The sequence below is a fragment of the Microtus ochrogaster genome, unplaced genomic scaffold, assembly GCF_000317375.1.
Source record: "Microtus ochrogaster isolate Prairie Vole_2 unplaced genomic scaffold, MicOch1.0 UNK97, whole genome shotgun sequence".
In the NCBI taxonomy this organism is placed as follows: domain Eukaryota; kingdom Metazoa; phylum Chordata; class Mammalia; order Rodentia; family Cricetidae; genus Microtus; species Microtus ochrogaster.
In genome coordinates, this window is record NW_004949195.1 from 1,080,036 (window position 1) to 1,106,195 (window position 26,160).

The 26,160-nt window shown below is 45.2% G+C and overlaps 1 protein-coding gene across 1 annotated transcript; it reads right to left on the bottom strand.

Moving 5' to 3' along the window:
- Window positions 1-25,743, bottom strand: CUNH13orf42 (chromosome unknown C13orf42 homolog). Its single transcript, XM_026777987.1, has 5 exons — window positions 25,353-25,743; window positions 23,230-23,249; window positions 3,406-3,553; window positions 1,038-1,272; window positions 1-212 (listed from the first exon to the last, which is right to left on the bottom strand). Exons 1-5 carry the CDS (start codon window positions 25,741-25,743, stop codon window positions 38-40), a joined length of 969 nt encoding a protein of 322 aa, XP_026633788.1. The 3' UTR covers window positions 1-37.
- Window positions 25,744-26,160: the final 417 nt, after the last annotated feature.

The window sequence follows — 26,160 nt, forward strand, 5'->3', positions numbered from 1 at the left end:
CAAATCCTGTCAAAGACCCAAGAGAAGACTAGTCAAGTCAGGGCACGGTCCGCTCCCAGAGTCTTTCTCGAATCAGCCATTGCCCTTTGGGATTCTCTGCCTCGAAGTGAGCCTCCTCCAAAGCCCCCAAGGACTCCTGTGTAAAGAGCTCCTCGTCCCACTCCATGTCTTCTCTGGAGAAGCCGCGGAGGATCTGTCTGGAGCTCCCCAGGCTGCAAGGGAAGGGTAAGGGAGAAAGAAGGTCAGGCTCAAGCTGGCGGCTGCATAGAGGGAGGGACCCCCAAGTTAATGCCATTCATACTGAGACTATCCATTGTTCCACCAGTTCAAGGCTTTAGGGAGAAGCTTAAAGTGATACAGGGTGGGGTGTGGGTGGACTTGAGGGGGCCATTGACCTGGCCTTGAAGGAGGTCAAGGATGAGGGATGGATCATGGCTTCACTACCGTTGAGCGCATGGTTTATTACTATGGGAGTAAACTGCTATCAAGAAAACCCTGTATCTATCAGAGTTGAAGGACTTGTGAAGGAGTCTGAACAGGCTCTTGTGTCCTGTGGCAGGGCCTGAGTGGTTGCCTTGTGTAAGGCAAGGGAAATACAGGGAGTTAGTTGGTCCTGGGAACTAATCTTGGGAGAGAAGGGTCTGGCAGCAGAGGTCACAGAAGCCAGTGGCATTAGGTCCTCACAGGGACCAGGCCAGCAGGAAGTCCTGCTCTGCCCAGCAGAGGCTGAGTCAGTGCCTTCCAACACAACAGTATCTCAGTGTAGGTTTGCTTGCTGCTTGGCACTCCACTCTGTAGGTAGAGCTGCCATTAGAGAATACGCAGCAGGTACAAGCAGCAGACCAGAGAGGAGGCAGGTTTGAACAAAGGACAGCAGTGAGCCAGGCTGCTGGAGGACAGACTGTGAGAAAACACATCGCAGCCAAGCCCCGCCCCCCATAAAATCAACCAATTCTGCCCGCGGGATGAGGGACCAGCACTCCGCGAGTCTGGAACACGTGGAGATTGTCATGTTTCTGCTAAGTCCAAGCACTTACTCTTTTTTGTGGGCTTTGGGCTTGAATTTCAGGGTGTTGAATGCCCCTTCCACAGCCTTGGGCAGGTAAATGGGGTGTCTCTCGAGCCTCCTCTGGGTGCCAGTGACCCTCTGTTCTGTGCTCCTTCGAAACCGGCTGTCTGCAGTGGCGGGAGCAGAGACGGCCTCGGAATGTCTACGTGGTGCCCGCAAAATCCAGTTGGAATGCAAGCTGTGCTCCTGGGAGCTGGTTGCCACTGGAAGAGAGAAGCAAGTGACCTGGGCAGCTGGCCACTATCGGGGGAGCAGACCTTAAAAGAGGGCGTGAACAGGTGGGCGTTCCACAGCAAAGGAAAGACAGGAGGCAGCAGGGCCCGGGGGCGGAGTCTGACTCAGCAAGCTTGAGCCTGGGGCGGAGCCCAGATCCGTACTCACTGACAGTACTCACTGAAAGATGTCCCAAAGTACTGCATATTGCTCAAAAAGATTCTGGTTTTTGTTCAAAGTAAAATCTGAGTGTGTTGAAAATCCTCCGTGAAAGTCATATGCCCAAGTGTTAATTAACAGTGGTAGTGACCTGCAGGTGGAATTTGTCTTTTAGTTTCTTCTTTCAATTAGTTTTTAGTTTTAATGATGAGCATGTGAGGGTGGGTGCTCTCAGAGGCCAGAAGAGAGGGTTGAACCCCCTGAAGCTAGAATTACAGGAGCGCCGTGTGGGTGCTGGAAACAGAACTCTGATCCTCTGTGAAAGCAATGGTATCTGCTGCCAGCTGAGCTGTGGCTCCCAGCACCTTTCCGTTCTTAATGCTTCTGTGTGCCGTCTGGTTCATTTGTTATACAATGGACATCGGTTATTGGTGATATGGGGGAGGGGGTGTCAGAGACAACCTTCAGGAGTCAGGTCTCTCTGGAGGTTGAATCCAGGGTTTCAGGCTCAGGCACTTTTGTCACCAAGCCCTGTCACTGGCTCTTGTATGACTCCTTCCTCCCAATTGCAGCCCTTCCTCCACATTTCCTGGGGGGGTGGGAGGTGGGGGGAAGGAAGGGAGGGAGTGCTCACCAATATCAGTGATGAACAAAAGGTCACACAAGGTTACATGTGCCAGAACAAAAACTTGGAAGACGCTGGAGGTCCCCTACTCAACACCATAGAAAGCATTGTAAACATTTATAATTCATATATATGTGTGTGTGTGTGTGTGTGTGTTTGTGTGTGTGTGTGTGTGTGTGTGTGTTTAGAGTTTATATAACTATAAACAGCTGCTGGGATGGAGACTCTGAGCCGCCAAACTGTGGAGAGAAAGATGCAGGACTGTGATGTCCTGAAGGAGTCAGGACTCGGGACTTGTCACCTGTGTTGGGGTGGGCTGCCTGGCGATGCAGGTGCTTTTGAGTTACCCCTGCTCTTTGTAAGTAACCCCTCACCCCTACTCCTGTTCATAACCTCAATCAAAATGCACTGGTTCCCCAATTTGGACATTGGTGCAACAACAAGGCTCAGAACTGAATTTTCAAGTCACTTGCCCAATTTTTTCTTTTATAAAGTGTCCGTACATCAACTATCTACTTCTTTAGCCTGTGTGCTTTTGCTTTTGGCTTTGTTGTTTTCGTATATTTGTGAATATGCCTTCCTCGGTTTCTCACCACCCTTTTGTTTTGTTGCTTTGTGTTTAAGGCAGGGTTTCTCACTGTCCTGCTCCCTGAATCAGCTAGCCAGGCTAGACAACAAGCCCCAGGGATCCCTCCAGTTTCTGCCTCCCAAGCACGGAGATCATATGCTCACACCATCACATGTACCTGGCTGCTGGGTCCTGAACTCTGATCCTCACTTTTGGTGCAAACACGTTATAGACTGAGCCATATATTCAGTCCCTGAGTTACAGATTTTTGAAACAGAGTCTCCTTATGTAGCCCAGGCTGGCCTGCAAACTCTGGTCCATCCTTCTAGCTCATCCTTCCAATTGCTGGGATTATAGGTGCGCACCATCCTGCCCAGCCCATTTTAGTCATTCTGAGTACATCATTAGATAGTACGTTCATATTCGAGAATGCTTTTCCCTCTTACAAAACAGAAACTTTGCCCTGTACGGCACCATTCCCCATTGATAACTTCTTTCTTTAACCATCTCCTCTTGCTTTCCCTTATGACAGTTGTAGTAAAGAAAAAAAAAACTAAACTAAACAAAAACAAACAAACAACAATAAAACACCTCAGATGTAGGCTGAGGCGGTGGCCGCAAGAGCGACTGAGACAAGTTAAGGGATCAAGCCTAACATGACAGTGAAAGAGCCCCTTTCAGCCAGGAAGTTGTGGACCCTGATGCCCTCCCAGGGGCCCACTCACAGCCCACCTCCCCTCAGCACATTAGGGTGCCTCTCCCAGCACTCACCATCAAAGTCCACATCTTCGTTATGCAGGTCGGCCTCAGCCGTCCTCGGCCGTTTCTCTGTGTCCAGTTCTGCAATGATGGAGTCGAAGAAGGCGATAGCCTCAGCCACATCGGTGCTGAGCTGGGAGTATTTCATTGAGGCTGCTTTCTGCAATGGAAGAATGGGGCAGGGGTGCTGAGAGTCTTTTGAGTGCCAGAAACATTAAAAAGAATTAATATTCCTAAAACTAAATGCATGTGGGGGGTTGGTATTTGTGAGGTTCCAGAGGAAAATTAGATGGTCGAGATGTGGGTTTAATTAGGGGTACTGATTCCTGGACAGATGGAATCTTTTAAAAGACGGAATACTGTGTACCCACAGAGAAGAATAGAATCTGGTCGTTTGTTACAATGCAGACGGAACTGACGGCCATTACTTCATGAGAAATAAATCAAATACTGCAAGGCAAACACCCATGTAATCCTTCACATGTAGAAGTTAAAAGATTTTATTTGGTAGAAGTAAAGTGGGGGAAGGGAAGAGAAGGGGAGAAACACATAGAGGTTAATGTGGGCTAAGGCAGACAGGACAGGTTCTAGAGTTCTGTGGCACAGCAGAGGTTGTAGTTAGAACAATTTACTCTATGTTCTATAAAGAGCAAGAAGAGAAGCTTGAAAGACAGAAAGAGTGAGCGTTTAAGAAACCATCACAGTGGAAATGCTCATCCACTCCTTTCTGCACACGCACATCAAAGCATCACGCTCTACACATCAACGTGCATAGCTATTGCACATCAATTAAAGCAATGCAAAGGCGCATTTGATGGAGAGTCTTCTGGAAGGAAGACCCACGGCCGCTGCAGGATTTCTTGTCTCAGAGGGGAACTGTGAGAGGGAGGACAACAGCATCTATTTCTATCCTGGTCGGAGATTTATCATCAGACATGAGAGAAAATAATTTGCCCTTCTTTTGCCTTCACACTGCCCCAGAGACCTTGGGAGAGATCCATCTCATGAAGCCCGGGTACTGTGATAGGCTCCACAGAGAACTTCAGGTGAGGTGGGCAAGAGAGACACACGAACTGAGAAAAACTCCATGAAGAGTTCCAGAGAGACAAACAGGACAAGCTTCCTGAACTATAAGAATAAATCTATCTTCTTCATAAATTACTCACCAATGTGGGCTGTTGGATGAGACATGGAATCCCATTCTGTGAGGCTTTGAGTGGGCATGGCATTAAACATGAACAGAATTAAGTCACGGAGCAGAAGGTGGGGTGGCATCTCTAGGTGCACATTATGGGCTACACCTTGTATGACTAGGAAGCAGTAACCACAGACTCCATTTCTTCCCTATTTTCTTCTTCGAATTGCAAAGAACTTTCTTATAGGAAAAACTGACAAAAGACCACAGCACACACTGAATATTTTGTCTTAAAAGTGGGAGATTATTCTCAGACCTTTACCAACACTCTTTAAAGAGCTGCTGAAAATGAGAGCAACGAGGGGAAGTGGGAAGCCCGCTGGCAAAGAGAGCTCATCCTCCCACAGGCAGACCTCATGCCCCCCCCACCCGCCACCCATGTTTCTAGAAGATGGAAAGCAGTAAGAGGAGGCTGGGGCAGAAACCGCAGTTCCCAGGACAGCAGGAGTAGAGAGAGCAGCTGGGCACTATTTGAGCACCAGAAAGCTGAGACGTTGCAAATGTGGTGTCCTGGGTACCAAGGGCTGAGAGTGGTTTCAGGACTTCCGATGTGACTCACTTCCACCTCAGCTGCATGCACAGCCTTGGTTGTTCCATGTTTCCTATTCCTTTGTAACTCTCTGCTGTCTCTGACTTAGAACAGGATGTGTCATGGAACGCAAGACCCTTGACACTGAACTCCCCAGCTTCCTGAACTATAAGAATAAATCTATCTTCTTCATAAATTACTCAGCATCAGATCATCTGTTAGAGCAACTGAAAATACACTAAGACCACAAGTTTTATACTTTGGTGATTTCAAAAAATTATTGTCTTCCCAGTCATTTGATGACAATGCTGCATTGTCTTTTGAGTTGTCTCTGATGAGAAATCTGCAGCTTTTAATCTTTGTCCCATTGTATAAAATATGTCCTTTTCCCTCTTAGCTTCCCAGCAGTTTTCTCATGAAACACCTAGGTTTTACTGGTGTGATTTATCTTCCTGATCATTATTTTAAGCTTCTGGATTCTGTAGTTTGCTGTGTACAGTCCTTGTTGTAAAGCCCACAGCTACCGGGTCCCCAGCGCTTTCCTCCCTCCCTGCTTCTCTGATTGCATTTGAGTTGCTCCTCTACCGTCCCACACTGGCCAGAGCGCTGCTGGGCTCTTTTGCTAACTTTTCTTGTTGAGTTTGTTCTGAGTGTTTCTCATCTTCCATTCTGTCTTCACCTCTGCTCATCCCTTCCTTGTCTGTCTGCTGTCTGCTGGTGAACCCATCGTCTTAGTTAGGGTTCTTTACTATAATAAAACACCGTGGAGAGGAAAAGGTTGATTCATCTTACAGCTGTAGTCCATCACCCAGCAAAGTCGGGCTGGAAACTCAAGGCAAGAACCAAAAGCAGAAACTGCAGCAAAGACCATGGAGGCGTGCTGCTGACTGGCTGGTTCCCATGGCTTACTCAGTCTTCATATAGCACCCAGGACCAGCAGCCCTCAGGTGACACCAGCCATGGGGACTAAGCCTCCCATATCAATCATCAATCAAGAAAATGCCCACAGACTTGCCCAGGGGCTAATCTGGTGGATGGGTGTTTCTTAACTGTGGTTTGCTTTCCCCAAATAACTCCAGCTTGTGTCAAGTTGACATAAAAAAAAAAAAACAGCCAGAACAATTGATTCCTTGTGAATTTGACATACAAACACATTTTTATTCAAATTATAACCTTTCCTTTCTTATTTATTCCCAAGATCTTATTGAGACATTAGTATCAATGCCTCAATATTGAGACATTAGTATCAATGCCTCAATATAAGACATATTCCAACCTTTTAAAGTCCCACATACTTTAAAAATTCAAACATCTTTTAAAATTAGCTTCTTTAAAATACCCAAAGTCTCTCTCAAAGTTCAATTTCACTATAGCATCCAGTCTCTCTAAAATCCCCAAAGTCTTTTAAAATATCCAGTCTCTCTCTCTGAAATATTCAAAATCTGTCTAAAATTCCAAAGTTTCTGTAAAATCCCAAAGTTTCTCTAAGATATCCAAGATGCGAGTTCTTGCAAAATCAAAAAGCAAGTTATTATTTTTTTATTCCAAGAAGGAAGAACCAGAGCACAGTTGCAACATGAACAAGGCAAAACTAAACTCCAAAAGCGTAAATAGCTCAGTGTCTGATATCTGACATTCAGAATAATCTTCTGTTCTCCAGAAGACGTGGAGAGCCACGTTTCTCTGGCCCCACCCTCACGGCACACTCAGCCTGTCTCACCAGCTCCAGCTACCTGCGCTCCACAGTGGCCGCTGTTCTCAGAGGTCATCCATCCCGCAGTTCTGGCATCTCCGGATTCCTGGGGTCTCTGCAGCTGGGCTGCACTGTCACCAATAGCCTCACATAGAATCTGTCTTCAGGAACTTGAACCCTGCCACACAGTACCAAACCTTAACTTCTCTCCATAACCTCTTCAGACTTGGGTCTTCAATTACAACTGAGGCTGCGTCTTTACCAATGGCCTGTCCTGGTGCCAAGCTGATCTCCATGACCTCTCCGTGCTTTCAAATCCAGGAGTATCTGTGGGATTCTTAGATGCACAGTTAAGCTGCCAGGACAAGGTACAGCCGTGGCCGCCCTGTCCCACAGATTCTGTGTGCTGGCCGTGAGAAACACTTCCCTGAAGATTTTGCCTCCAAGATTCTTCCTTCTCCCAATCACAGCTGATCCTTTAGCTTCAGCTCATCAGAACCCCAGAAGTGTTGTTCAAAATATTGAACAACCTGAGATTCTTTAATGGGTTCTTTCAAACTTCCCTGTAAAATTTCAAAGGCCAGGCCTCCATTACCTGTATTGCTCTAAGCATTGTCCCCCAAGTTCCCACAACAGCTTATTAAGCTCTGGGCACTCAATAGCATTTTCTAGTCCAATGTCTCAAAGTCTTTCCACAAACCTCCTCAAAATAGGTCTGTCACAGAAATAGTTATTAATTTCTGTCTTAGATAGAATTTCTATTGCTGCAATAAAACACCATGACCAAAAGCAAGTTGGAAAGGAAAGGGTTGATTTCATCTTATAGCTACAGTTTATCATCTAGCAAAGTCAGGCCAGGAACTCAGGGCAGGAACCATAGACAGGCCCTGAAGCAGGGACCATGGAGGAGTGCTGCTTTCTGTCTGCCTCCCATGATTTGCTCAGCCTGTTTTCTTATAGTACCCAGGACCACAAGCCTGAGGGTGCCACCTCCCAGTGAACTGGGACAAACACATCAATCATTAACAACAACAACAACAAAAGTGCCCACAGGCTTGCCCATGGGCCAAACTCGCAGGTGACTTTCTCTGTTGAAGCTCCTTCCCCAAATAATTCAAGATTGTGTCAAGCAGACAGAACAGGAACTAACACCCTCACCGGAGGCCCTCCTTATTCGTGATGCATCTGTGGCTTTTCTGGTCTGGTCACTGGACTCATTCTGAAAGTTTCTGTCTTTTGACTGGAATTCTCCACAGACATGTTTTCTACTTTTCCACTCAGACTTTCCAGCATCAAAAAATTGTTTAGAAACAATTCACTCTGGCTGGTCCCAACGTTCGTCACTCTGAGTCTTGTCTGTGTGGTGTCTTGTTTCTTGACACCTCTTTCATTTCCCCTTCCTCGTGTGATGTTTTTGTTAAAATCCACACACTGTGTTGTCAATAGGCACTGCGGATATGGGTATCTGAAAGCTGTCTTTGTTTTGCTAGACCTTCAGTTTGGCTTTTTGTCAGTCTTAGGCAGTCTGCTGATGTCAAACTCTTTTGTTGCTATGGTTACCATGTGTGGATCATTTTTTAATCTCTCTTGAAACACCATGCTTAAAGTGGAGGCTAATTAATTTCCAAAGCACTTCTTTTTCCTCGGTGTAGGTCCCCTCTGTGATGCAGTTGCCAGAGGCTCCTTTCCCCACTCTGTGGCTGTCTCCTGGCAGTGTCCCGTCTAGGCACCTACTAGATGCTTGTTTGCATGGTAGTGGGGGGCAGGGAGACAGACAGTCTGCTTTTATGATCAGTCCCAGTCTTAGGTAGTACCCTGCGTTTGAGGATGTGACCTCTCAGAAATGGTGCACTCCTCAGCATCTGCTGTCTTGGACCCAATATCCCTCAGAAACTCCCATACTCCCCTCCCTAGGAAGCTTGTTTCAGGAGCTGTAGAAGAATAATCTGGCCTGAGGTTTTTACGATAGCATCTGGAAGGAACCTTCAGCATCTGGTCTCTCCCATAGGCCTGAACTGTAAGGGATACTGGCTTAGGGTCTGCCAGTCTTTGTGGGCATCTATTTATGATAATAGAGAGAGCTTCCTGTATTTGTGACTTTCTGGACCTCTTCTGACTCCCCAGTTCCTGCTTTGCCAGTTGTCAACAGGTCTAGGAGGCTTTCCAGGTATGTGGCTGCCTTACTTAAGCAGGTACAGCTGTCCTGCTGAGGCAAGATGAAGGCAACATGATGAAGACAAGAGAAAGGGGAAAGAGCCTCCTGTTGTATGGGAGGGCGCTTGTTTGTTCCTGGCTGCTCAGCCCCGAAATAATCACACAGAAACTATACTATTTGCAATACTGTTTGGCCAATAGCTTAAGCATATTTCTGGCTAACTCATATATTAAATTAACACATCTCCATTAATCTTAGGCTTCTCAGCTGTCCTGGGTGTGTCTTACTTTCTTTGTAGAGCTTCTCGTTTTTTTCCCCTCAAGCCTTGTGTTAAAGCTTACATGAAAATATTAACAAACTCTGCTTTATACACTAGCCAGTCCTGAAATTCTTCTCTGTATCAGAGTTAAGATTCCTGCTTTGGCCTGAGGTTTTGGCCTAAACGTCTAGGCAAATTCCTAGAGCTGTCGGGAGTGACAACAGGGAGCTCTGCTGCTGCCTCCGCCTCCCCCAGTGAATAGCAACACTTACTGCAAGCTGCATCCAATTCTCCCCTTGGATTTTAGTTTGGCTGATTTCCCAGGGACCTCAGCTATCTGATGCTGCCAAGAAAAACTATAAACTTGCTGCATATTTGGGTTGTTGTTGTAGAAATGGGTATGGACAAGGAATGGCTCATTCTTCAAATCTTAGAACCTTGTAAGGGGAGGCAGAGGATCAGGAGTTGTGGCCTTCTAGGCTGTATGACACCCTACTTAGAAACATAAAATAAAATATTAAAAAGATGGAGTGGAGATATAGCTCAGTGGTAGAGCACTTGTCTAGAACAAATGAAGCACACAGTTCAATTCCCAATATCATCAAAACATAAGTTAATTGATTAATAACATTAACTAAAATGAGAATCTTATTTTTCTAGATCTCTGCATCCTGAATATCTCTCAAATTAATGTTATAATTTTCATTTTTCTTTTTTTGTACCTATTTTACATTGAAACAAAATAACTTCTTGTATCTTACTGTATGTACAAGATCAAGTCAAAGCAAGAGCAACATCAACCTTGAATGCTTTTCAAGACAGGGTTTCTCTGTGTAACAGTCCTAGCTGTCCTGGAACTTGCTCTGTAAACCAGGCTAACCTCAAATTCACAGAGGTCGGCCTGCCTCTGCCTCCTGAGTGTAGTCCTTAAAGGACTACTCTTTTGTTTAATTCTTTAAAAGTCACAACTGCATTCATGGTTCCACCAAGTTTTGAACCATTGCTCAAGAAAGAGGGTGTTTCCATGACGGCCTCTTTTCCTTGTGTCCTGGATCCTCTAGTTAGTCTTTGTCTGTCTTTCTGGAAATATAAGATTTCTTTCTGGAAATATAAGCAAACATGTAGGGCACACACAGGATGATGAAAACATATAATCCCAAGATCCAGATAACTGAAATAGGAGGTGAGTTAAAGGCTAGCCTAGGTTACACAGTGAAGTGAGTCTTATCAAGATAAAGTAAGTGAGGAACCAAGAGATAAAGGCACTTACTACAGAAGTCTAATAACCCTGAATTTGACCCCTGGAACCCATCCAAACATAGAAGGAGAGAGCTCTGACCTCCACATGTATGCCATGCCATGACCCATGCATCCATCATGCTCACACACACACACACACACACACACACAATAATAAGTAGATAAATTTTCTGTTTTTCTCCTTATTATGGTGTTTTGCCTGTGTATATGTTTGTGTACCATGCATGACCCTTGGAGGTCACAAGAAAGCACTGGATACCTAACCAGAGTATTGTGGTTACAGATGGTTGTGAGCTACTTCCTGGGGGTTGGGAATCCAACCCAAGTCCTCTAGAAAAGCATCGAGTGCTCTTAACCACTGAGCCATCTGGGAGACAGCTCAGAGGCTTGCTGTGTGAGTGTGGAGACTTGAGTTTGGATCCATAGAACCCACATGAAGTCAGGTGAGGTAACAAACACCTGGAGAATCCCCAGGGAGGCTAGCCTGGTTTACACAGCAGTGAGCAAGAGTCCCCATCTCAGACACAGTGGAAATCAAGTACAGACACCCCAAGTTGGCCCTCTGATCAACACATAGACAAACATCCATTCACAAACATGAGCAGGCACACATGGACACACACACACACAAGATTTTCAGAAACAGTGAGTATATTTATTCTCGTGTTTACTCAGTGAGTCATATATAATACACACCTGTGAACACTGCCATCTTCACTCTGCATCCAGAGTTCAGCTCTCTAGTCTACAGAGAACCATCTTGTCCCTCTTAATAGCTGGATAGTTTTCCATTATAGCCACACACCATGGCAACAAATAATCTTTGGGTTATTCTTCATCTTCGACTCCAGCAATTAGTGCCGCAATGAAGAGTCTCATGTCTGTGTTGTTTTGAACATTGCCAGTAGGAGCCTAGCTTAAGGTAGAGCTGGGTGCGTGAGTGCCCAGCTTACTGTGAATAAGTATTAAAGCCACAGTGGTGAGTAAATGACAGCTGGGCGTTTCCTTCATGGATCCCCTTGGAAACGCCTCTGAGTGTGGGGCTATTTTCACATGCAGAAGATGAGGCTTGCTTCTGATCTTCCTGCCTTCCACGGTTTCCCTGACCCCGCGCTTATGACAGTGCCTCCTCTCACACATCCAGAGGCTGAGGATTTCAGGATCCAGCTGACATTACAGAAAAACCTACCTTACAAAGAGGTGACCAGCAGGATGGGGTGTCTGTCACCAGCACACTGAGTGAGCTCAAGAGTCCTACAGCCAGGAGCTCAGAACTCCAGGCAGACTCCGCTGTTTCCTCTGTTCCTTAACTGTTTAGAAAGGCCTGGTGTAATGCATGTAGTCTGCTTCCTGGTGTAGGCTGATGACCCCTTTGCCATTTGTCCTTCTCCAGCTGCTAGGGAGGGGGTTATCTATGCCAGAGAACAGAGGGCACTCATTTGTGCTATGCGTATCATTGTCCAAGCTCCCCTGGCCCTGCTGCTTCATCAAGCAGAAGCTTGCATTGCTCTTCCTGGATGGAATCTTTTGCACATTTCCAAGCCAAACCCCCTCATAGTTCTCACTTCAGTTTCTGGCTCCCTGGAGGCAAACACCACGGTTTTTCTGCATTTAGGCTGTCAGTATGCTCTACTGGTACCTAGGCTGCTTCTTTTCTTCGGGGCTCTGTGAATTATTATCTGCAGACCTGAGTCCTTCCATAGGAACTTCCCATGTAAACAGCAACCAGAGGAGGAGGAGGGAGATGCTCACTGCATCCTGTGCCAGGGAAACCTCCTTGAGCTTCTAATCCCTTTCACCCTTTCCAACCTGTCTATCCATGCCCTCCTACCCCACCCTCCCCCACCCCGATGGTCAGAGAGTCATTTCCTGTTTCTCTCCTCTTTGAAGTCCTCACCATGGTTGCACAGACAGAGCTGGGCATGCTCTTCCATGCTAGAGTTCTGCCTTGTGTGCATAGGTCCACCGTTGGACACTGAGTCATGCCCACTGCCACTCTACCCTAGAGCCACACCTCTTTTGGCCAAGCACACAGGGTGGAGGACACTTCTACGAAATGTGATCTAATCAGAGGACTTTAAGATAAGCTTTGAGAGCTTCAACTACCTTATCCTGCCTTCTGCCATCCCTGCGCGTGGGGATGAGGATGATGTCAAAAAGCATTGTGTATCTTTATTTCTTTTCTTTCTTTGTTTTAGGCAGGGTCTTATTATATGCCCATCTGGTCTGGAACTCACAGAGATCCACCTGCCCCTCCTTCCTGACTGCTGGGATTAAAGATGTGCACCCAAATACCCAGCTCCAATATGCATCTATTCTTTTAACACTACAGTATTTAAAGAGCGAGGTGCCCACAATTGAATAGGATTTTATTTCTTAAAAGGTGAGAGTTCGTGAAACAAGACCTATCGATAAGCAGAACAACTCCAAGAGAGTAGTCACTGGGATATGAATGCAGGCATGCAGGCATGCAGGCAGCCGCATACCCGTTCTCCACAGAGAAGCTAGCTGATAGACTTGTCCAACCTGAACGAAAACTCAATGAAGTAGACAGCAGAGCTGAGGAGATCAATGCAAAGAGATAAGAGAGGAAATAACCCTAGAACCACTGGTTGTTGCTGTTGTCTACAACCCTTAACCACTATAAGAGGAAAGACATAAACTCTCAGTCAGTAGCAGCCAGGTCCTGTGTTTGCCTGGAACTTCCAGTTCGCTGTGGAAGCCGCACCTCTCTCTCCAAACCCCACCCTCTCAGAAAATCTCCAACAACAACAACAACAAAGCCACCAAAAAGTCCAGTTCCACATTCTTGGCGGCTGCAGTGGCTCCTCCCCTGAAGTTGCTAGCTGCCCGAGTCCCCACCCAAAGCACACCATACTTGGGTACACACCTAGTTTGTGGCAAACACGTCTTTGCCCCTCGACTCTAGGGTACATAAACACCCCGATTTAGCTGGCCATGTGATTGTGATTTTCTTCTGCCTTCATCTCTGGAATCTGGAGGAGTCACCTGGGAGTTGCTTTGCCCAAAATAAAACTAGTCTTTTACTTTTTAAATTCAGCTTGATCCAGCTTACTGATTTGGCAATGAAACCTTTTATTGGGGTACAGAAGACCTACTACTCAGACCTCAGGCCACGGGGTTCTGGTGCTGTTTACCTGAAGCTAATATGGATCCTACAGGGAGGAAGCTCAATTCCCAGAATGCCCCTGTTTCACAGCTGCTCAGTGTCCCAGGTCTTTGTTATATCTGTGCTTCTGACTGTGGTTTTATGATTCCTGGAAAGAAGCCGCATTTGCAATGACTGTGTTGTGGGTCCCCCAGATAGCCTACCTCTGTGTCAGTACTAATATTCTGTGAAAAATTCAATATCTGGACTCTTTTAACCTGGCAGGCCCACCAGCCCCCATCAAGCCAAAACCTGGAATGCAGTCAGATATCGTCTGAGGCCCTGTGGAGAGAGAGATTCCTCCATCTTGTCTAACTGTTTCTCTGGCATACCCACCAATGTATTTTTTAATTACCTTGATTTATGGTTTTTTTTTTGTTCTGTTACTATAAAACTACACAAAACTGCTTCCACGTTAGAACATTATCTTTGGGAAGACCCGAATATGTGTTCCTGGGTCATGGGAACTTAAATATGCTCTATAACAAATCATATCTTTTATTCCTCTGAGGTGAGAGCCACTTGTTTCAGCATGAATGAAATAAATCAGGGTTCCTACCACCTCCTCCTTGGATTGTTAGTTTCTGACAGAGACTCATGTGACTCTGCTGTTAAATGAAGCATGTTATGAAGAAAATCCATAAAGAAAGGTAAAGGGACAGATGGGGCAAGGTGTGCTGTGCAGGGGAATCAGCTCCCATGTCCCCTAGGGGGCGCTATAATCCCAAACCTCCACTTGTTCTACTTGCTGGTAGAAAGACTTCTGGAACCCAAACTTTCTGGGGGTTATAGGGAGTCTATTACATAGATAACGATTGATCAAATCATTGGTCACTGGTAACTAGGTCAACCTTTCCCCATGCCCAGAGGGCTGCAAGTCCCAAGCTCTCACCGGGCTTTGGGCTTTATCTGCAGCCAACCCCTTACTACTGCTACCAAAGGATCAGCACACAAAGGCAACCCAGTGGAGATCCTAAGGATTTTAGAAGATTAATGCTAGGAAACAGAGATCAAGACAAATACCCGTTTCATTGCATCATGCAAGTGGAGAAGACCCTTAAAGTTAATGGACATCCACCTCTCACCAACAAGTCATGACTCTAGGAATCTCTGGTTTAAAATCTCAGCACTTGGGAAACCAAAGCAGGAGGATTGCCATGAGTTCCAGGTTAGCCTGGGCTCCAGGGTTAAGCCACCTTGACTCAAAAAAAAAAATGTAGCATAAATAAATAAATGCCTTAGAGACCACAGAGTAAGATATACTCATGTATAATCTTTTAATAATCATTTAAAGTGAGTTTTTAGTTTTTTACCTTTAAATTTTTTACTTATAAAAACTATTGAGACCCAGTTGTTTACATAAGTTTGTTACTACATAAACACACACACACACACACACACACACACACACACACACACATACATACACACGCAAGTACTGGGGTTGCCAAATTTGACAAATAAAAATATGAAATGGGAACTAAGCTTTGATATCACACAATGAGTAATTTTTTTTCAGTATAAGTAACTACCAAGCCTGCGATGATGTCCCAGCCCTCAGTGTCACAGCTGTCCCTCCCAGGCAGCAGAATCACTTGAGCCTAGGAGTTCAAGACCAGCTTGGGCAACACAGCAAGACCCCATTTCGAAAACTAACAAACAGACACAAAACATAAAAACTCATCTCTCATTTACTGGAAATTCTAATTTAGCTGGGTATCATTTGTTTCAGTTTGCAACCCCAGTGTGGAAAAACAAATGATTGACAAAATACACACCTAAGCTATTATAGTAATTATTTTTAGATCATGGACTTCTAAGTTATTTTTATTTTCTTCTTTCTATTTCTTATGTCCTATAAATTTTATCTAAAGAGCAAATATACCTTTCTAAAAATCATATCTTGTGAAACTGAGCAGCCTTGGTGGGCTGACCCTGAGAGCTAAGTATCACCAGGAGAAACAAACCCACTTTGATCATTTGATAAAATTCAGCTGCCTGTGTGGCCTTTCTCTGCAGTCCAGCTGCTGCCCAGCCTCTGTTAGAGTTTTGCACACTTCAATGGGTTCTTGACACCCTTGTGATATCAGGTGACTTTCTTCAGTCAGGTGACAGAGAGAGGTGTACATTTTGCAGTTAATTCCTTCATGCACAACCCAAGCTACTCAATGCTAGAAGGTCCAGGGAAGAATGAATGCGCTTTTGTCTGACAGGGATGGGTGAGCAGGAACCCTGACTTAAATAACAAACATCCTACACACTGCGGGCTCCATAGGAGTCAATTCCCTCCCCCAGATGACCCCTCCTCAGCTACCCTGAGCTCTAGGAGTGTTTCTCCATGATTCCAGGATTGAATGCAGGTCCTCATGCTTGCAGAGGCTCCTGGCCATTGAGCCATTTCCCCAGCCACATAAAAAAACTGATATAAAACCATTCAAAGAAAATGGCTTCTTAAAGAGTCATTAGCTGTAATGTACATATTATCTATAGTTTGAGGACACCAAAGAGCAGTCACTTAGGGGTTCTGAAGTGCCGCATTGAAAATAGTAAACTCCATCTTATCTTCATTCTCTCTCTCTCTCTCTCTCTCTCTCTCTCTCTCTCTCTCTCTCTCACACACACACACACACACACACACACACACACACACACACACACACACATAGCTGAAATGGAGGATGGAAATGTCCAACTAGATGGCAGTTAAAGTTTCATAGCTCATAGCATCTCAGCATCACTGACTTGGACATTTCAAAGGGATGAGCTTTGTATGCATGAATGAGAGCTAGTTTTTAATGGAGTTAAGGAATGATTACAGGGAAAGAAAGAAGTAAAACAGCTCAGGACATCAACAGCAGGAAGCGGCACTGTACATAGAGAGGAGCAAGGAGAGGGCCCCCAAAACCTAAGCAAGCAAGTCTGAGGGAGGGGCCCAGAGAGAGCCGCAGAGGATGCTGGGCTTCCTCGTCCTCTTTGATGTGAGGTGATGGCAGAAAAAAACAGGAAAGTGGCAAGACAGCGGTTCACCATCCTTAGGGAGAGAGTATCTTCAGTGTTCTTGATGTTGCTGCTTTGTTCCTGAGTCAAAGTCTTTTTATGTAGCCTCCAAGTCAGCCTTGGACTCACCCTAAAGCCCAGGCTGGTCTTTAATTGACAATCCTCCTGCTTCGGGCTATTCAGAGAATTTTTCCCCAACATTTTTATTATACATGTGTGTGTGTGCATGTGCACGCGCATGCACGCACATGCACACACACACACACACACACACACACACATTCTCTGTGTGCGAACAGGAGTATCATCTCATATACCATGGACAGTTCCTGACAGTGTGCTCTCCATGGACGCGCTAATAAATGAATAACACACGATCCCTAAAACATCACTGAAGACATTGTCAACCACACATCTTCGGGATCCTTACATCAGGTACCATATAAGAAAGTTTAAAATCCGAAGTTGGTGGAGGGGGGGTGAATGGTGAATGTCACTTCCCTAAGCAATGGGCCTGGTGCTTTCATATCAACAGAATTTTGAACAAGTCCAGATCTTCCTTGTGTCTTCGCTGTCCAGCAAATACCCAGGAAAAGCTGAAGATCACTGTAGCATCTGGATTAGCTCAGTGATGACATGTGCTTTTGCATGGCCCTGACTTTCTGTGAATGTTTCTTCTTTCCTAATTGCCCAGCCTCTGCTGCCCCTTCATTACTCAGGCGCGCAGGTCATCTCAGGTGCTTTGAGTGAACGTGTATGGAGCCATCCACTCTCTGATTGGCCTTTTACTGGGCTCTTTCTCCCTCACCCTCTCTCTCCCTTACCTTTTTTCTTCGTTCTTTGAAAAAGCTGTTAGTTGAAATATAGGAATTTGAAAGTTAACTGTAGAGGCTGGAGTAATGGTTCTGTCTATGAGCATGTACATACTCATCCAGAGGACCAGAATTCAGCTCTCTGTATCCACACCAGGCAGCTACAATCCCTACTAACATTCAGAATCTGAGCAGATTTATTCTGTATATAATAGGCAATAGCTGTTATAAAGTCTTGCCCCCATGCTTTTAAAGGGTAATTAACTATTAAAAGGGTAATTAACTAATTAAATATGCTAATGTTAAGTGCCCAGAAGAGGTCTAAGCAGGCTTTTGCTCAGTAAACTTCAAGTATAAACCTAAAAGAGGAAAATGTATAGAACTGGCCAGTACATAGAGACACCCTTACTTTGCTCCAGATGAAACATACATGTATTTTGACCATGATGTGATGGGAGAATTTCTCAACTGGAAAGACAAAGTTGTCACTCAGTGTCGAGTCATTGTTAGCAAACAATGCACTGTATTATAGGCAATGTTATGAGATTATGTGTTTGCACATCTAATTCTGCAGTATGTACATTATGAATTTATCAAGCTAGAGCAAACCTCATTCATAAAAAGGCAGTGTTAGATTTGAGGTCTCTATGTTAGGTCATTTGATATTTATATTTGTAATAGATTTTTCTGCTTGTTTGTTTTTTGAGACAGGGTTTCTCTGTGTAGTTTTGGTACCTATCCTGGAACTAGCTCTGGTAGACTAGGTTGGCCTCGAACTCACAGAGATCTGCCTGCCTCCGCCTTCCGAGTGCTGGGATTAAAGGCATGCACCTCTACTGCCCAGCCAGAAAATGTTCTTACAATGTATGCAACATAGTGCTATGCATGTAAGCCTCTAGCAGATACAACATGATAAAACTGTTATTAGAAATTTTGTTCATTTTTAAATGACATTTTAGGTATGAATTTAATGATCATTCAATGACTGTATCAATAAATGATTTCAGATTTTGTCTGGAGTATAGATATAGCTACAAGAAAAATAAATCTTAAAAGACTTATATGTAGTTAGGTTAACCATAAACAAAGTGCTGTCTACAAGGTCTTTTTAGTAAAGTTTTAAAAATGTGTTGTATCTAAAACAGTTAGTGTTTCTTAGATTACTGATCTACTTTTGGTAAAATTTTAAAAGGGCTAGCTCTAACTTGAAAAAAATAAAAATTTAATGTTTTTATCTTAGTTTTTCCAAGTCTTCTTTCAGAAGAATCAGAGTTCATTTAAATTTCTATTTAAGCTGAAATGATTTTAAAGACTTCCTAGCCCTAGTTAAATGGGTCCATCACACACATGTGCACTAAGTGCTATCTCTTTATGGTAATTAATGTGATTTTATAGAAACTATAAAAATATTTCAAAATAACTTTATCTAAAGAATTTCACAGGGTCAAATTTTAATGCACCAGAGCTGGGGAGCAGCTCAGTGGGAAAAGTGTTTCCTGAACAAGCTTGACAGTCAGAGCTTGAATCTCTAGCACCTACCCCAAGATGGGGACAGACAGGCAGATCTCACAAGATACTGACCAGTAAATCTGGCCAAAAGAACTCAGTGGGAGACCCTCCCTTAAAGAGGTAGTGTAGACAGCAATAGAGAAGGCTATCTACTATCCTACTATTGGTGAGTGAGCACCCACGCAGTCAGCATCCACACACCTCTGAGTTTATACCACACATGTGCACAAATACACAATTTAATGCACTAATATAAAACTGGAACTTAATTCTCTGTGTCTAAAGTAAGAAAGCACAAGTTAAATGCATGTCCCTTGTGCGTTACATAAGCCTTCTAAGATGCAGTATTTAGGAGAATGTCTGAGTTACTTTCTTTTGGCAGTGATAAGACTCTATGACCAAGGCTACTTATGAATGAGTTTGTTGGGGCTTGATGACCATTTCAGAGGGTTGGAGTCCATGACCATTACAGCAGAGAACATGGCAGCAGGCTGACAGGCATGGTGCTGGAGCAGTAGCTGAACGTTTACATTCTCACACACAAATTAGGGGCAGAGTGAGAGAATTAACTAGAAATGGCATGGCTTTTTGAACTTCAAAGTCCACCCCAACAGTGACACGCCTCCTCAAAAAAAGGCCACATCTTCTAATCTTTTCCAAATATATTTGCCTAATACTGGGCATGTTTAATTATTAAAAGGCAACGGCACTGGTCATCAAGTAGTACAGCTATATGTCAGTACTCAATTTTTCAGAGTTTTTTCTTTTTAGGATTTATTTATTTATTTATGTTATTTTTATATGTATGTGTACATGTGTGTGTGAGTGAATGTCATGTGTGTGCTTAGGGAGGCCAGAGAAGTCACTAGATCCTTGAGCCAGGATCTAGTGACTTCCTTTGCTTGGGTTTTCTGAAAGAGCAGCAAAGGATGTTGACCTCTTTGCCATCTCTCCAGCCCTACAAACTAGTTTTCTTTAAGTATTTTTATTTATTGGCTGTGTTTTATATTCGTCTTATGTAACTCAGTGACCACCACTTGTTAATATCATACAAAATCAGTTTCTAACAAAGGACCTTGGACTAATCCCCCTCTCACACACACCCAGGATACCAGGAAATCATCCATAGGACAGACAGCAGGAAATTCAAGAATGAACTTCAAATGGGCTTGGCCTAAGAGCCATCCCTTTAGCCATATTGCTTAGTTGATTAAAATCTACCATAAAGGGCTTTATTGGCACTAACTCCTTAGTCTCTCTTACTTGTCCCTCATGATGTGGGACCATATCAGCCCATCTGGGACAGTTCTTGTCTCAGTAATGAAGGAAAGTTGATATTAAACCAGATGGCTAATCATGAATATCTTCAAAGAAAATTGCTCAGAAGCAAGAAGGGGGGTTATCATCTCAGAATGAACGCACCCTGGGCAGGGGATTCCTGCCTTTCATTGAGAAGCTAAAGCATGGGGGTCTTGAGTTTGAGGACAGCCAGGGTTTCATAGGAAGAACTTTGCTGTGTGAGCTCCTTCTGCTCCTTCAGCCAATAGCCTTTAAGATACCAGCCCACTTGGGTGTGGTCTCTTGTACTATAATTGCAGCTGTAAAGCATGCACTTGCTCTCTTGCTTCCTCTGTGTCTTTCTTCCTCTGTGTCTCAGTAACTGACTGCAGACTGACCTTTCTTCTTCCCAGCATTCTCCTGTTCTCATCACCCAACCTCTACTTCCTGCCTGGTTGCCCCACCTATACTTCCTGCCTGGCTACTGGCCAGCCAATAAGTGTTTTATTAAAATACAAGTGACAGGGAACAGACCATTGTCCCACAGCACATAAAGAAACCCTGTCTCAAAAAGCCAAAAATTAAAAATATAAATAAAAGAAATAGAGTTTAAAATAAAGCCATGTAAAGATGAAAAATACACAGAGAGTCTGGATACTATATGTTATTGTGTTGTCTTTAAATTATTTGATGGCTAAGGAAGGAACAAAAGCTGCTAAAAAGATATTTGATTATAAATGCTGTTGGATTAATCCAACATGTATATTTTGAAAATGCCTTGACTTCAAAATTTAAGTCAATAGGTATGTTACTTTAGAGAAAAGATTTTTCTTTTGTTTCCACAGGAAATGAGAGGCTATTGATTCATTCTGGGCTAAGAAAAATAAGGTTTGATCAAGGAAGACCTCCTGAGAAATCTCTGATATGAGCAGATGGCCCAGATGTCTGAGTTCTACATCCCAGAACAGTTTCAAGACTGCTGGCTGAGATGATCAAGCTTCACAGAATATTCCATTCAGGACTTGACCATAATTCAAAATTTTCTTTAGGTCCCCATAAGAATATCAGTGCCCCAAATCAATAGGAAGTAGCCTGGAAATACCCACATTCTGAAAAATGGATTATGGAGGCTTGCCTTTGTTTAGAATATTGGTTACAGGGCTGGAGAGGTGGTTCAGAGGTTAAGAGCACTGACTATTCTTCCAGAGATCCTGAGTTCAATTCCAAGCAACCACATGTTGGCTCATAGCCATCCATAATGAGATCTGGTGCCCTCTTCTGGCATGCAAGCATACATGGAAGGAATGTTGTATACGTAATAAATAAATAAATCTTAAAAAAAATACTAAAAAAAAGAATATTGGTTACATGTTATGGATAGTAGTTAGAAGAAAAGCTAAACAAAGGAGATTTAATTCAGAGTTCTTGTTTTGAAAAAGTGGGGGAAAGTGCTGTGGGACAATGGTCTGTACCCCGTCACTTGTATTTTAATAAAATGCTGATTGGCCAGTAGCCAGATAGGAAGTTTAGGCAGGCGACTAGGCAGGAAGTAGAGGCAGGGCAATGAGAACAAGAGAATTCTGGGAAGAAGAAAGATTCAGTCTGTAGTCATCATTCAGACTCAGAGGAAGCATGATGTGACTGCCTCACTGAAAAAGGTACCAAGCCACGTGGCTAACACAGACAAGAATTATGGGCTAATATAAGTTATAAGAGTTAATAAGAAACCTGAGCTAACAGGCCAACCAGTATATAATTAATGTAGACCTCTGTGTATTTCTTTGGGACTAAATGGACATGGGACCTCTATCAGCAGAATTTGTTTCAAAACCAGCAGCAGAAATGAACTCACTTATGCCAGGCTTTCCAAAAGCAACTTGAGCTGAAAAGTTACAGGACTGTGGCCTTATGCAAGGTCGCATGTGCTCTAACCTTGGCCCCTCCCATGCTCCTTGTGATATTTGTTTCAGCGATAAAAGTATTTCAGAGATTTTCACAAACCCAGCATATCACCGCAAATACCTCAAAACTGAGGTCTGAAGACAAAGAAGAGAACTGTCTGGACAGTAGTGAAGACATTTTAGACAGGTTTGTGCTGTCAGATCGCTGAAACAATGGTTCCCTGAGAATTAAAAAAAAAAAAATCTCAAGGCTAAGAAACTACATCAGTAGATAAAGTGCTTGCCACACAAGCATAAGGACTTGAGTTCAGTCCCACCACCCACATAAAAAGTGCATTTACAATCCCAGTGCCCAGGAGGTGGGTCCCAGGGATTTGCTGGCCAGTCAGCCTAGCCTAATTTGTGAGCCCCAGATCTCAGAGAGAAATGCTGTCCCCAAATCCAAGTAGATGGCTCATGAGCAGTAAGTCTGAAGTTGACCTCTTACGTGCATGCACACACACACACACAAAGAAGAATTTAAATTCCCCTAGGCATCTTACGCTTGCAGTAGGGAAAGACTGAAACCCTGCTCTCAGAGAAGAAACTTGCCTCCAGGAAAGAGACATCCAACGGTGCTAACAACTTTTCTAGACCACCCTGCAGGACAGACCAGAGGCAAGCTGGTGATGGATTGGTCAGTAATGAGCGGGAACACACTTTGCCCAGGACTGTTTTCCTATACATCCTGCTTGTCCAGTATTAAGCCTGAATTCACGTCAGTGCCCTAAAGATGAATAACTTTTCTCCTCCTCCCACTGCAGCCGAATTAGCTGCCTCCCCTTCCTCCTCTTCTCAATAGTCCCATCCTTTAACTGCTGTATGGGGTAGACTGCTCATTATGCCCCCCAGAGCCCGGGCTTTGCTCTAAAACTCTGGGGACCGCTGGCCTCCTCTATTTGATCTTCTGCCCGATGTGGCCACGTTGACTAAATCTCCTTTCTCTGCCTTTCACGGCTGCTCTTCTCCTGAACTGGAATTTGCTGAGCCTCCTGAGCCTGGGCTTTGACCCTAAAGCTTCCAGTTGCACTGTTTCCAACTCTGATCTCCTTCTGTGGTGCTGGGACGAGATCTCCAACATGTGAATTTTGAGAGACAGCATCCAAGTCAACCCGTAACGGAGAACAGGAAAAAGAAAGTGCAGGCCTAATTCTTGACTGTTGGCAGGACCACGAGGGCATTTCAGGAGGAAAGAGCTCTTATGGTGGCTACCCTGCTGGCCCTGGAGACTGAATGCCCGGCAGCCTACTTTCTGTAGGCTGAGGGCAAAGGATGCCAGCAGCTGGTCTGTGGCTGCTGGTTGGACGTTCCTGGCATTTCTGTGGGAATAAACATGGGTGTAGCAGGATGGACTGGGTACCAGCACCTGTAGGATGGCACTACTCCTCCCAAGGCATGGCACCACATCCAAGGTTTGGCCTCAAAAACAGACCCAGAAAAGTGGGAGGAGCAGGAAAAAAAAAACCAAACTTTGTTCTGTTCTCCATCCGCACCCTTTCAGTCTTCGCCCTTTGAATGTAAAAGACCCTGAAACAATGGCCCAAAGAGCAACAAAACTGCCCAGTGCCAACAGAGAAAATAGACTGAAACCCTGGCACCAGGAGGAGGAGCTTGCCTCCCTGGAAGGGATGGCGCAGGGCTCAGACAGCCTCTCTCACAGCTAAATCAGCATATGCATGTCTTTCCATAAAACTGCAACGTTGTCTTTTCTATAAAATTGAAACGCGATTCCAGGAAGGGGAAAGAATCTAAGAATTTTCTCCCTCTAGTTCTGGTCAAACTGTAAATAAATCCATTTTTCTTTACCAATGGCTGCTCCCAAATAAATTTCTTCTGAAATCCGGGGAAATGAAAGAGTAGTTTCTGAACGGAGCTGCCAGATAGCCTGCAGTGGTCACACCTGGCGGGTGGCCATGTCATGCTCCGCGGGGAGCAGCTTTTGTGTGCCCATCCCCCGTCCTCAGCACTGTCAGAAGCCAGCTGTGTCCTAAAAGGGAGGGCTCCATCTGCAGGCAAACACAGAGCTGTTCTCCGCCAGCAGCTAAGCAAGACCCCATTCCCAGGAGACTCCGGCTGGAAGGAAGCCCAGAGCCTTGCGGCCCTCTTCATCCCCAGTACCAGTTCCAGTAGAAGAAACTGGCTCAAACCCTATAGCTAACTGGCATGGGTTTCAGCATCTTGACCCCAGACTAGGAGGCCCTCTTCGGGGCTCAACACTGACACACTTTTACAGCTAAAAGGATTATTTAACCCATTTCCACCTGGTATTAAGTGCAAACAATTGAAACCTGTTAGCTAAGCCTGGCCCTGGAGATTTGATAACAGTCCAATCAGCCATTCAACATTAATGGACCTTGGGGAGCCCACAGAACTCTCTGGGGGAGGGAGTGGGGTCTGCTCTGAGCACTTAGTCTGGCCATCAGGAAAACGTTCATTAGAAATATTCAACAGGCAACATTCAAACTACGGGTACAATAAATAATGAGAAACAACGGGAAAGAGCAGCATGACGACAGAGTGGCCTGGTGGCACATTCAGGGGGCCCAGTTGGGAAGACTGCCAGCTCAGGGCCATCCTAGGCTACGTAGAGAAACCCTTGGCATAAAATGAAACATGCAAAGGAAATGAATAAAGGGAGTCATTGGCCCAGCGGACAGAGATGGGTCCCTGCACCTCAGTTTGCCCTTCCGAAACAGGTCTGGCATATTCGCGTGCTAGAAAAGAAGAGGAACGTAATATCTGCCAAGCCTTGGAGTGAGCACCAACAGTGAGGTGAACACACAGGTTTCTCTCCCGGATGTCACCCTTGTGTCTGGCTCCAGGCCTTTCGCAAGTGACGACAGCAATTGTTTGAAGAAGAGTAAAGCATTCGTGGGAAATTCCTTGCTGTTCCGCTAAGCCATGTAAGCATTGCCCCCTTTATCAAGTCAGACAATAAGTAATATGTTCAGACACCGGTGCGGAACCTGGTGGCTCTGAAGCCCCAGCCCTTGCCCCCTGCTCTGGATCCGGTCCCCCTATCTCCTCAAGATCCAGGGAGGTGTGGGAACTGAAACCCATAATGGAACCTGTCAGACCCACTCAAGAGGGAGGACGTCCAGCAAGTGTCCCAAGAGCAGGAAGAACCCCGGCTGGCAGCCAGCCTGTTCCACACTTACTTTGCCTTCTGCTGGGGTCTTTTGTGCTCCTTTGGAGGACTTGGAGGAGGTGGACCCAACGCCCTGTGCGCGCCGGGGCCTCAGGTCACCCAGGCTGCTGAGATATTTCTTTCGCAGGGCCAGCAGCTCCTGAAGATATTGCAGGCAGTCCTGGGTGCGGGAGTACATCCAGGCACGGTCCTCCTGCTGCAGGTAATGCAGGCTGGTGTCCATGCTGTGGGCGCTTCTGTACTTCTTCAAGGACTCGCCGGCCTTCTCAAAGTGGTCCCCAACCACGTACATGGAGCTACTACGAATCAGCCTGACATTGGGGTTGGCTCCTGCGTAGTAGGGGCCCTCGGCTGCCGCCTTTCCCTGAGGGCCGTGGTGGAGGATGGAATGGATCTTTCTGAACATAGTCTCCGTTTCCCTCCGTGGGAACCGTTGGCCGACCGCACGGGGGTGTCACTTGATCCAGCGGCAGGCAGAGGAGCCCATATCCAGCCCTGCGCCACCTGCCTCCCAGTAGGCTCAGTTCTCTCGATTCCGGTGAGAAACAGCTGTATCCCGTGCGCAAACTGCACCTCTCTCATTGGGTACTCTTAGCTGTAACAACAAAGACGACTTGCAGAGGGGTCCCCGGCTCCAGGAGGCAGTGTCCAGGCAGGCCTTTCGAATCAGTCGCTGCAAATATGTCCTGTGCTTTTCCATGGAAAGCTTCAGCTGAAGGGAACATTCTACCTGCTGAGCCGCTGTCTTTCCCTCGTGTTTTCCATCCTCAAGAGGGGTCTCATCCGGCTTTGCTTGATGGTCACAGAGTTTTTACAGTTTGGC